A 12,615-nucleotide genomic window follows, 5' to 3' on the forward strand; every position below is an offset into this window, starting at 1 on the left:
AAGGCAGTGGCTGCTGCCAGAAGGATTCTGGGCTGTATAAAGAGAGGCGTAGTCAGTAGAAGGAAGAAGGTGTTGATGCCCCTGTACAGGTCATTGGTGAGGCCCCACTTGGAGTATTGTGTTCAGTTTTGGAGACCGTATCTGGCGAAAGACGTAAGAAGACTTGAGGCGGTCCAGAGGAGGGCGACGAAAATGATAGGAGGCTTGCGCCAGAAGATGTATGAGGAGAGACTGGAAGCCCTGAATATGTATACCCTAGAGGAAAGGAGAGACAGGGGAGATATGATTCAGACATTCAAATACTTAAAGGGTATTAACTTAGAACAAAATCTTTTCCAGAGAAAGGAAAATGGTAAAACCAGAGGACATAATTTGAGGTTGAGGGGTGGTAGATTCAGGGGCAATGTTAGGAAATTCTACTTTACGGAGAGGGTGGTGGATGCCTGGAATACGCTCCCGAGAGAGGTGGTGGAGAGTAAAACTGTGACTGAGTTCAAAGAAGCGTGGGATGAACACAGAAGATTTAGAATCAGAAAATAATATTAAATATTGAACTAGGCCAGTTACTGGGCAGACTTGTACGGTCTGTGTCTGTGTATGGCCGTTTGATGGAGGATGGGCAGGGGAGGGCTTCAATGACTGGGAGGGTGTAGATGGGCTGGAGTAAGTCTTAACAGAGATTTCGGCAGTTGGAACCCAAGCATAGTACCGGGTAAAGCTTTGGCTTCTCGCCCAGAAATAGCTAAGAAGAAAAAAAATTTAAAAAATTAAAAAAAATTTAAATTGAATCAGGTTGGGCAGACTGGATGGACCATTCGGGTCTTTACCTGCCGTCATCTACTATGTTACTATGTTACTGAGCGCAAGAAGTCTGGGCTGAAATTCTGCTGATGCTCTTTATGACTTCAGACAAGTAATTTCACCCTCCAGTAAAGGTAGACACTTAGGGATCTGTTTATGGCAATAATACTGGTGTATATAGGAACTGTTATCCCAATATACATTTAACAATGACATATGAAGCATGCATTATTCATAGAAAGTTAATACCATGTAGTGGGGGCATTTCAGCTTCCTAGTAAATGAAAGTTGAGTTGGGGCGCTTTTTTTTTTTTTTCCAAGAAAGTTGCTCCTCTTTATTCATTTTTAAAAGCAATGCATCTCAATTCGTGAAAAATGCTCAGTCTGAATCATCACTCATACCACTGGTGGGTAGTGAAAAGTGATTCCTTGTTGCTCCTCCCCTAGTGGCTGCCATTTTGGTAAATAGAACCCAGAGCTAAGCACATGATATACAAGGAGGGATGGGATGTTGAACATTTTTTTTGTAGGATTTTTTTGAGGTTTGAATTCTGAGTTATTTTAATAGGATCAGACGGGGGTGAGACTTTGAGCATTTTTGGTTTGGGGATTAGGGGTGATTGATTTTATGAAGAGGAAGCGCTTTTTTTTTTAACTGTGTAAGCCTGCCTGCTTCCACACCCTTTGTATTGTAATATTTTGTGTTGGCTGCTGCCATAGCAAGTAAAATAATAATTTACTGTGGGATTCATTAACCCACAGAACTTCCAAATAATCCTGCACTAAAATAGTGTGCATTTCTTATTTACTGTGGCTTAGTAAGACTGTAAACCTGTAAACAGTGAGAAATTATCTGTGGTACTTAAATATAGCTCATCTTGATCTACCAACATAGAGACGGGAGCAAAACTCAGAATAAACATGCTGACGTTTGGCATAAATCTTCAGTTTTGTGTTCTTCTTCTCAAAACACTTTCATTATGTTGTTAATCTTATTTCTTCTATAGATTGCGAACAACAGCAGAAGATGCTTTACACCACCCCTGGTTGTCACAAGGTGCCATTCTCAGTTTGTCTTGTCCTCAGAGTACAGTAAAGATGCCAACCATAGTCATTGAAGATGAGGATTCTTCCAGTGAAATCAGTGCTGATGTTGATGTTCATGACAAATTTGACTTAGAGGGACAAACTGTGACAGAAGAGTTAATAGTAATGGCTTCATATACACTGGGACAGTGCAGGCAGTCAGAAAATGAAAAACAAACTGAGCCAAAGTCAGTGTCCAAACGTTTTAAGTTTGAAGAACCTTTGCTGCAAGAAATAGCAGGTGAATTTATCTATTAAGCACTTTGCTGTGGGGCTTTGCAGTTTCTATATTGGCATTTGTCCAAATTTCCTGGTAAAAAGCCATTTTCTAGGTTTGTAAAAAAGTTAACTGAAAAAAAGTAATGCTGACCTGCAAACTATAACATTGGTTAATTGTGCCAGGTTTCCAAGAGTATTTCTGGAAGGAGTATAACAAATTTAGGGTTTTATTTTTTTGTGGGGAGGGAGGGGGGATTTTTGTTTTATGCAGCTAACGTTTTCCTTACCTGGTAAAAATTTACTATATAGAGCATTTTTCTGACTTTAGAAACTATCCATTCTGAAAAAGCCATATGTTAAAAAACTTTGAAGCAGGACATCAGTGAGAAATTGTTTAATTGTGCTATAATGGTTCATTGAAACACAAAATAACAGATGGAAAAGACCACTGAATTGTAACTACATTTAAAATTGAAGGTGTATTGTTAATTAGCAAAAAGAAGTGCAATAATTGCTAAGAACCTGTTTGTTTTTTTTTGTTTGTTTGTTTTTCAAGTAACTGATACTTAGAGCTTCTTCTAAGCATACTAAACATACTTTGCTAATTACCTTTTTAAAAATTAGACACTGGTTTCAAATTGTAGCACTAAAATATTTTAAAACAGTGCTGTTATAGTTTAATATCGGTTTAACCTGCTTAATTGTCACATTTTCCAAATCAAGATATGTTGAGTTGTTTTCTTCTGAACTTATCCTGAAATTCATATTTCTGATATCAGCAGGTTAAAAGCTACCTGAATGTTAGTAATCCCAGGTTTAAAAATCTGCATGTATTAAAGAAAAGTGAAACAGTTGAGTGTGAGGTGAATTCCCCCCCCCCCCCAAAGAAAAAAAGAAGGTGGTTTTCAGTTTGGTAACCTGACAAAAGGAGTCGTGGAATGTCCTTTACATTTAACACTTCAGTCTGTGAAAATAGTATAAGTAGTAAAAGCAGCTGTCAAAGATTTTTACATTTAGTTCTGCATGATTGCATTTGATCCATCCTATTTTTCCTAAAATATGAGTATTTTGGGAAACATAACATACTATAGTCTGGTTGGATTTTTTTGTTGTTGGTTTTTTTTTTTTGTTTGTTTGTTTTTGGTTTTTTTGTAGTTTCATATGCAAATTTGGAAATGTTAGGGGATATTTTATGCATATCTTCTGTTTGCTATTAGGGCTGGGAAACATCCTGATTTCAAATTAGCTATAAATGAAAGGGGCCAGGGAGGGGAGGTCCAGTATTTTTCCTAAATTTGTGTTTGAGACTCATAGCCACATCCACCAATGGCATGTGCCATGCGCCATGCGCCAATAAGTGTACCTCAGGATCATAAGTCCATATTCTGTTATGTATACACAGGAGTCTGTACATTAGGTGATGATCCATGCTTGTGAACCACTTGCAGAAGGATATCAGTCGCATCTTTCAGCTCCTCTTTCACCAGTGAAGTATTACATTCTTTCCAGTTTTTCCTTCTGAAAGCAAACCAAGAAGAGGTATTCTGATCTTCTCGATTTTTTTTTTTTTTTTTTTTAAATTATGTTTGGTTTTTTTACTCTGTTTTTGGGAGGCTTTGGGTGCCGGAGGGCCCCATATTTGGGACTACTCTGCCTGGGAGAGAACACAGGCTCTGTGAGGGCAGACTGCAGCTCACAGGGCAACTCCTATGTGTACCTGATGAGCCAGTCAGCTTTGTGTTACTTCAAGGCTCAGGTTCTGTCCCCCTGGGAGCCTACTTGCCTTCTGATTTATTAGAGACTTGAGTGCAAGCTATGGGGGACCCTTTGAGTTTTTCAGGGAGCCATCTGCATTTTATTTTCCTTCCTGTCACTCCACGAGGATTTGCAAGGGTTGAGCCTTCAGTCGCTTCTGGTACAACAGGCAGCCCAAAGATTTTCAGGTCTGGACTGTTTCACGAGGATTTGCAAGGGTTGAGCCTTCAGTCGCTTCTGGTACAACTGGCAGCCCAAAGATTTTCAGGTCTGGACTGTTCCACAAGGATTTGAGGCAGAAAGTTCTCTCCACTTCAGTCAGGCTGAAGCAAAGCTGAAACAGTCATGCAGCAGCACTGTTGAGTACAACCTGTTATTCCCTATGGGGAAAATTGGAGGAGGACTGCTAGAAAAAGTTGAACCTAAGGGTTTCTGGAACAAGAGATAGGGACCCCCACCTCCAAAACACCTTACCTTGAGTTTATTTTTAACTTTTCAGGGGATCCTTTTTTTTTTTTTTTCTATAGTCTCCATCTTCCTCAAAACCCCTTGATTTGGTTCAAAATCGACTGGGATGGACTCCTCATGCTGTTCTATCCATATATCATGCCAGTTTTGTGCTGGAAGGTAGGCCGAAGAGCATCTGTATTCCATGTGGCCATGCGCATCTGAGGGAGGGGTCAGAGCCTTGTGCTCATCCTCCTTCAAGACCTCTAGGGCTGGGGAACAAAAGGGGGACCGAGTGCTAGGGAGAAAATACCTCCTAGAGTCCTCAAATAGCGAAGGCATGAAATGCAAATGTATGGACACTAGAGCTCAAAAGCCAGTTTGAAGTTCTGCAGGGATCCGTGGGGGGCCTCCCATCCATGGATTTACTCCAGAATTTGTGAATCTTATTTGACAGGCCCGGGGCACACTATGCTGTTGGTATCGAGCCAGGGAGAGAGGCCTTTTCAGGAGGTCTCCACCATGCAGGAGGCCAGCTCACAGCTTATGTGACCAAGTGGAGCAGGACTGGGAGATCAGATTCCATGCCTTTATTGTCCCAAGGCTCAGTTTTCTTCTTGGAGGATTTCAGTTCCCTGTCAGGGACCAGGAGGCAAAAGGCAATTGTTGCTCTTGACCAGGGAGATGATCTGTCAGTGCGGTGACTGTTAGTCATTACAGATGTGCTGAGGGAGTTGAAATTGGAGCCTCAGCAGCCATCCACCTCACAGTCATGAACAGCAGAAATGCTCTGACCATCTTTTTTTCCCTTGCATCCAGACATCAACTTGCAGGTCACTTAACAATGGGAGACTCCCTAAAGGTGGCCAAAACTATGTCCAAACTTTACTTATAGCTTCAGAATTTCAGCACGGTGGATTCCACAGTAGCTCTTGAGTAACTAAACGTACCTCTTGCCCTAGTGAGGAGGAGTGATGTTAAAGGATGCGCAAGATCATAAGGTGGAGTGGCTTTTATATGTTTTCCCCCATGGCGGGCCTGGTCATCCACAGAATTGCATCTCACCAGGGACTTGTGATCTTGGTAATGCAGACTGGCCTCACTGGCCTTGGTCTGTGGATTTTGTGCCTCTTTGAGATAAATGCTTCAAGCTACTGGTGCATAAGGGTCTTATCAGTCTTAGTCCAATAACATTGGAGAACCCAGATCGCTTTGACCCACAAAGGCTATTCTGAGGTAGTCATTGCTACTTTCCTTTAAGCAAAGAAGCACTCTGTGGCCTATGCTAAGGCCTGGAAGACTTTCCAGCTCTAATGCTCCAAAGATCAGGTTGAGCCTTTCATGGTGCCAATTCTTGTGATCCTGGCATTCCTTCAAACTGGATTTGAAAAGAGCCTAGCGGTGGCATGTCTCAAGGTCCAGGGGGCAGGCCTTTCATGCTACCAAGGTGGAAAACAAGCTCCGGCATCTCACCCTGATGTAACCCAGTTCTTGAAGGGAACACTCAGCTTGCGCCCTCCCTTACGCCAGCCTTTTCCATCCTGGAATTTTAATAGAATTCTGAAGGTCCTGTCCAAGCCTCCATTCAAGCCTTTCCACGAGACGTCTCTTCTGGATTTCATGGTGAAGATGGTATTCCTGGTGGCAATCATCTCTGAGACTGATATAGGTATTGCAGGCTCTTTCTTGCAGAGAACCCTTTCTAAGGATCGTGGAGGCTGGAATTTGTCTGTGCACGGTACCTCATTTCTACCGAAGGTTGTGTCAGCTTTTCATGCGAACCAGGAGGTTTGTTGATCTGCCGTTTATCCTAAGGGTTTGAACAAGCAAGATGAGAGATTGCAGAGGCTAGAAGAGTTCTATTTCACTGCTTGAAAAAGAAAAATAGTCTCGCCTTTCCAACCATCTTTTTGTGCTAACTAGTCAGTCAAGACTAGGCAGACCTACTTCCAAGGCTTCTATTGCTAGATGGATTCACTTGGCAATTCTGTCGGTATACGTTGGTTGTGGCAAAGCTCATTTGACCAGAAGTGTAATATCTTCATTGGCAGAGACCCGGGCAGTTTCGCCCGAAGAGATCTGTAGAGCAGCTACTTGGTCTACTTTCCATGCCTTTACAAAGTAATACAGAGTGGATGTGGTGGCTTGAGAGTGTACCGATTTGAGTCTGCAGTCTAATCTCTCCCTCAACATCTGGCACTGTTTTGGTACATCACCTAATGTATAGACTCCTGTGTATATGCAACAGAATGAAAGATTAGGTTCTTACCTGGATAATCTTGTTTCTGTTAATATACACAGGAGTCCATACAGCCCACCCTGTGCTTTCTGCCTTGGTATGGGACTGGAGTTCTTCTCCTGTTAATTGAATGAACATGTATGCTTAACTTACTAATAAAGTACTGAGTTATTGAGCTTTGCAGTTCCTTATGTGTTGGTGCTAGTTGCACACAGCAGGTTGGTTCATTGTTACAACTGTGTTGCCAGTCCATGCTAATAATTGTTCTTTTTTTATGAGTTAGAACAGAAATATATGTTAGTTCTGAGCAAGTTCCCTGTGCCCCTCCTTCTCTTTTCTCCTGTTACAGTGGAGCTTGATTGCTTTGGTACAAACTGAAGAGGGAGCTGATGAATTATACTCTTCTGCAAGTGTTTCGCAAGCATGGATTGATCACCTAATGTTTGGATTCCTGTGTTTATTAACTGAAACAAGATTATCCAGGTAAGTACCTAATCTTCATTAAGGCTACTGTAGTGTTTCACTGGATAACAATACCTAGCATCATAGACCAATTTAAGTAAAGTGAAATCCCTCCATCATAGCTTATAAGTATTTAGTCTCATTGCAGTAGTTCTGTTTTTGGTTTTAACTTTGTAAGCACGAATGAGATGAATAGACTAAACATAGATTAGCTTGGTCAGCAAATGAAATCTCATAGAAAGTCTAGGAGAATATGTGATACTGCTGTACTTACACCTTAATCTAGAAAAAAAAAAAATTTAAATTTTTTCCCACTTTACTACTTGCCATTTCATCTTCAGAGATACAGCCAGCTATTTGTTGCAATAAAATGGTGAATCCATGCTTCAATCAAAAAAAAAAAAAATGAACAGTACTTGTCGGTTGTCATTTTTCAGTGTTGTGGTAAATGACACTGGCAGATGTAGAATAGTTTTTGTTTTCTGCATCATATTTTGTACAATAAAGTTTGAAAGAGAAGGGGTTGTGCAGTTATTTTTGTTACAATGCCAGTTTCATTTCACTTGCCTGCTTTCAGATCATGTGCTCCATTTTTTATGCTTTTGTATCTTTGTTGTACCTTAATTTGGTTTTGTATTGTAATTTTAAGCAAATGTAAAATAATTATGTATGAATTTGTACTGAAGTTTAATAATTTAAGTTATAAACATTACAAATGCTATGTATTCTTTATATTTCTTTGGGGGAAAGCATATTTCTGTTGTATTTGTTGGTTTGTTTTTTTTGCAAGGCTTCAAGCCACAGACACATAGGAATCTGAAGTGGTTTATAATAAAGTTATTTTCCTTTTCACTTCATGTGTGACTATTTTTCTAGATGGCATCAAGTAGTTTTTACTTGGAATACATTTTAATTTTGTGCCTTGTGTATTTTAGAGAATTTGTTCTCGGTAACTGGAGGGGAAAATGGTAGCATTTTTCTCCAGTAATTTCCATTTAGAAGAATTATAATAAACTGGATTTCAAAACAAAGTGCAAGTCTAAAGCAGTGGTTCTCAGCCTAGTCCTCCAGTATAGAACCAGCTAATCTTTTTTTAAGGATATCCACAATAAATATACCTGGAAAAGGGGGTGGGGCAAGCAAATTGACTCTCCAAAAATATTGAAATGGTATGAAACTTGGCATGGGTGAGAAACCAGTGAAAAAAATACAGCAATATTAAAAATGGGCCAGATCAGTGTTGGATGTTGTCAGAGAAATAAGCCTCCTCACCCATCCAACAAAAATGCCCTGATGCATTTCTGTGAGAAACAGTTCCAGTTTCTGAAGTGTACATACATAGACTGAAACACAGTAGTTGGGGAATTCTTCCTTTCAAACTCTTACCTTATTCTTTACTCTCCCTATTCCTCAACTGTCCCTAGTCCTCAAAGCTACCCATCTCCTATAACTTTCCCAACCATCCCTACTACTATACTACCACCTCCTAAACTACCCCTTTACTCCCCATTCTCTCAACCAAATAGAGATACCCTGAAAGAATTTCATGAGCCATATTCTGTATGCTAGCTTCATCTGTTATTTCTGTATTAATAAATTTAGAATTAGATTACTTACTAGTAGGGGTGCACATGGCCAAAAAGTTTTGGTACATGCTAATTAAAAAAAATTCCCAATTTTCAGGCATTTTTCATGCTTATTTAACCCAACACAATTTGGAAATAATTATACAAAAGAAGTTGAGAATGTCTGGCTGGGGGCAAAATAACTGGAAAAAAATTCAGAAGAAAGAGTTTGAAAATGGGGCTGGATCAAAGGGTTGCAGGGAAATAAGCCTCTTTCCCCCAAAATATCCCAGTACTTCTATGTGAGAGGAGATTCAGCATTGTACTATAAAGATTTTATTTTTAAATAGAAGACTGGTTATGTTTTCTTAAAAAGAAGCATCTATCCACACACTTCTAGCTGCATTTTTCTCAGATCTGCTGGCTTCAGTGCGTCCTGCTGGCTCAGCTGCTCATGGCCCCAGATCAGATGAGTCGGCAGGGGAGAGAAGGGCTGCTGGCTCAGTAGTGGCTTGCCCTTTTTTTTAAGCTTCTGTTGTACATGCGCACAACACATGTCGCTGTAGCAGCTCCTGACCTGGAAAATTTTGCCTATAAAAAGTGGTTGTTCCATTTTGAGCATTACATAGAATGCTCATAATTCTGAGCAGTTCTGAGCATTCACATAGGGTACTCAGTGGCTGCTACCACTTTGTGCATTGGAGGCTGACCTTCCTTGCAAGTAAGACTGGCTTTAATCACTGAATTGATGAGTCTGATTTTTTTTTCAGACAATGAATTGATTCACCAAAGTGAATCAATTCAAATCAGCAAATCAAGCAGCACTAGTGCTCAGAGCCGGACACAGATCTTTAAATGGGCCCACAATGTCGGGTCCCAAGATTTTATAAAACTTGGAACCTAAGCCATCTGGGCCAGGGGTGTTCACTAATTTGTTTCTTTACTGCCTCTTGGATTTCCTTTCCTGAAAAAGGAGTATTAAGGTTAGCTGCCTGGGCAGAGGCAAAGAAGGTAAATTAAGCTGTTGGGGAAAAAAAATATTTCTAGTTTTGCTATCATATTGTCACTTGTTGTAAAGAGATTGATAGAAGTGTAATAAAGCGGTCTGAATATCAGGTGCTGAAGTCCCTAAGGAACCCAATGTGTTCTTTATACATGTGACAATTTATTTAGCAATCTTATGTCTAACCAGTAATGCCAATAGCTTTCCAGTTTTGTTTCCCCATCTGTATAATTTATACAAACTGATGTTCCGCAACGTTCTGGTTTAAGATATCATTCAGTTGTTGCTGAATTTTCAAATACTGCTGCTGAGCCTCTTCCCCAGAGGTGCTTATTGTGAGCTCTTGAAGTGTGGAGTCGCTTGGTAAATGATGAGTTCCTTAAGTCTTTACATTTGCAAATAATCTATTCTATGATGTGGCCTCTCCTGACCACCTTACCAGCCTCCCAATACATAATGGGGTCTATATCCTGAGGCCTATTCTCCATAAGAGAATTGTTCCACATCTCCTGTAAGAAAATTTTAAAAATCAGAATCTAGGTAAAGAGGTTTATCTGCCACTCAGAAGGGGCTTTTTCTCTTTGTTATTGGCGTTCCACCCAAACCATGCTGGTCTTCCTCTACAGTTTACTCCAAAGTGAGAAATGTACATGGTTCACAATTTGGAGATAATTATTTATTTTGTTCTCAGGCTTTCGTGGCTGGTGTCATGATTGTAGCAGGTTTCTGGGACTTTCCCCAGCTGTTGAGAAAGAACCGACATTTCAGCCATCATGCTGTGACTTTCTTCAGGGTATGCTGTGAGGGCTGCAGTGTGTCTTTATATATAGTAGGTTCACAGACCTGATTGAGAACAGGGTAGTCTGTGGGTCAAGAAATTTGAATTTTTGGCAGGAAAGGTTGTTGGGCTGACTTGATTGAGAACAGGGAAGGCTGTTGGTCAGAATTTGAATTCTGGTGGGAAAGTTCATTGGAGGTCAAAGTTTGAATTTCATCAATCTTTAGCACAGCAATGTGCAATTTAGTCATCTCCATAAATTAGCAAAGTATACTGAAAGAGTAAGTGATACACCAGGGGTGGCTTCCCAGAAACCACCCCTCAAGGCTGCAAGCACTCCAAATGAGCACCCACTGTGTCTGACCTACTGTAATAGTACATGGGTACTGAAGTAGGCCGCTGTCTAGGCCTACCTCGTAATGGAGACTCCACACACTATATACTGGTTTCAATAGGTATACATTTATTAACAAATCAGTAACAGCTTACAATTTCAAATCATTCAGCATATAATGGAACAGATGTGATCCTCAGGCCTGAGGGTCCTCTGATGTCTGTTCTGCTTACTTCTGCTTATAGGCCTGGTTTTATACATTTCTTGGTGGTCAATACCACGTTAGCCTAAATCACATGATACATCTTTATTGGTTATTTTTCTTATACGTCAATACATAAGTAGATTCATTTATTGGCTTATCTATTTGTGTCATCTTATACGTCTGTTCAGTTTGCCGTAAGGCCTAACCCTTTCCTGCAAATGTCCTTTTCCCCTTACCATATATGCAATTCCGAGTCCAAAATTCCTTCTCTGCTGTGGTAACACATGATATATCTTGCTAAATAATGTTCTTGAGTACTCTGTTTTTCTGACCATGAGCTGTGTTCCTCTTTGCATAATATCCGGCCAGGTGCCATGCATCGGAATTCAAGTCTTGTTTCTTACAAGTTTTTGCTTACCATAGCTAACTCAGAAACAGAACATTTCTCAATCACTATAGGCCAGCTGGCAAGTGGGTTATGAAATATCTTTTACAGTTCATATACTGATTTATTAGAGCAAGAGGGAGGGGAGGGGGTTTTTCTCTTGTGAGGTCTGGTTACTTCACCTTTATCCAAAGGACTTGTTTTGCTTCACCTGTGTCTCATCCTCTTTTCCCTCTCAGTACCCCAAACATTAACAATAAGCTTACTATATTTGCACACCTTTCTCAACAGTATCCCAACCATCTCACCAAAACGCCTAGCCCCACAAACACAAGCAGTCCCATACCGTAACCCTCCCTCTCCCTACCAAAATCAAAAACCTCAGTATCGAACCAATCACTCTTATTTTCACAAACTTCTTCCACTATTCATCCATCCTCATACTGAAAGCACCCCTCCTCACAATCCAAACCCTTATGCGTTCACATAGCACTCAGCCCACTTTCCCAGGCACACAAAAACATAAAGCAGTAAGTCCAACTAATGGAACTGCAATATGTTGAAGCAAACATGAACCTCTAACTTCAATAATGATAATCTGGGCCTTTTTAAATAAAGAAAAAAACACACTTGTTAAAAATAAGCAATCCGTTGTTTATTTCAAGAATGGTAACAAAAAAATTTATTTCATGTTTGTTGTTTGCAATCACTCATGTTGCCTTGACCATATAAACTTAAATACTGTAAAATCATGAACGCTTTTAAATTTTTCAGTTAATATAACTTTGCAACTTGGTATATGTCACCTCTGTTCCATATCATTACTGCTTGTACTTGAATGGTAAACTGGAATACACTGTCCATCTCTTAGCTGTAGAATAACTTCATGGAGACACCACCTAATGATAAATATATTAATTTAATTCATCAAGAAAAAACTTACAAAAAATATCAGACCTAGACAATTGTACAGCTGTTAAGTTCAAACAATTTTTGATGACAAGCTAGTATCCAAAGGACAACAAATGTTATAAATCACTTCCTCAAAATAGATTTCTGACCCAAAATGCAGACTTTCTGTACCCAAGCTTAGAGCCTCTCCCCTGCAGGCCACTCAGACCACAAGCCCAAAAGGGCGGCCTCTGTAGATCTGTCCCAAGACACGCTGCAGGTAAGCTCCCACCTGCTTCCAAAAGGATTGAACAAGAGGACAAAGCCAAAAGGCATGGAAAGAAGTAGTCTCCAGATTACATTTTAAACAAAGAGGTGAGCGAACATACCCCATTCTGTGGAACTGGGAGGGCGCAATATACGCCCTGTGAAGGACGCGCAAAGC

At 40.2% G+C, this 12,615-nt stretch overlaps 2 protein-coding genes across 5 annotated transcripts in view; one reads left to right on the plus strand and one right to left on the minus strand.

Moving 5' to 3' along the window:
• Positions 1–7,866, plus strand: part of STK17A (serine/threonine kinase 17a) — a 70,661-nt gene extending 62,795 nt beyond the window's left edge. For both annotated transcript variants that reach the window (XM_033930289.1, XM_033930290.1), the window contains one exon: positions 1,809–7,866. In XM_033930289.1, coding sequence (XP_033786180.1) covers positions 1,809–2,145 — 337 coding nt within the window. In that variant the 3' untranslated portion in view covers positions 2,146–7,866. The remainder of the gene's footprint in view (positions 1–1,808) is intronic.
• A 4,046-nt stretch (positions 7,867–11,912) lies between these two features.
• Positions 11,913–12,615, minus strand: part of LOC117353854 (cytochrome c oxidase assembly factor 1 homolog) — a 127,554-nt gene continuing 126,851 nt past the window's right edge. For all 3 annotated transcript variants that reach the window (XM_033930292.1, XM_033930293.1, XM_033930291.1), the window contains exon 8: positions 11,913–12,178. In XM_033930292.1, coding sequence (XP_033786183.1) covers positions 12,082–12,178 — 97 coding nt within the window. In that variant the 3' untranslated portion in view covers positions 11,913–12,081. The remainder of the gene's footprint in view (positions 12,179–12,615) is intronic.

This window comes from Geotrypetes seraphini, chromosome 2 (genome assembly GCF_902459505.1).
Source record: "Geotrypetes seraphini chromosome 2, aGeoSer1.1, whole genome shotgun sequence".
Taxonomy (NCBI): Eukaryota; Metazoa; Chordata; class Amphibia; order Gymnophiona; family Dermophiidae; genus Geotrypetes; species Geotrypetes seraphini.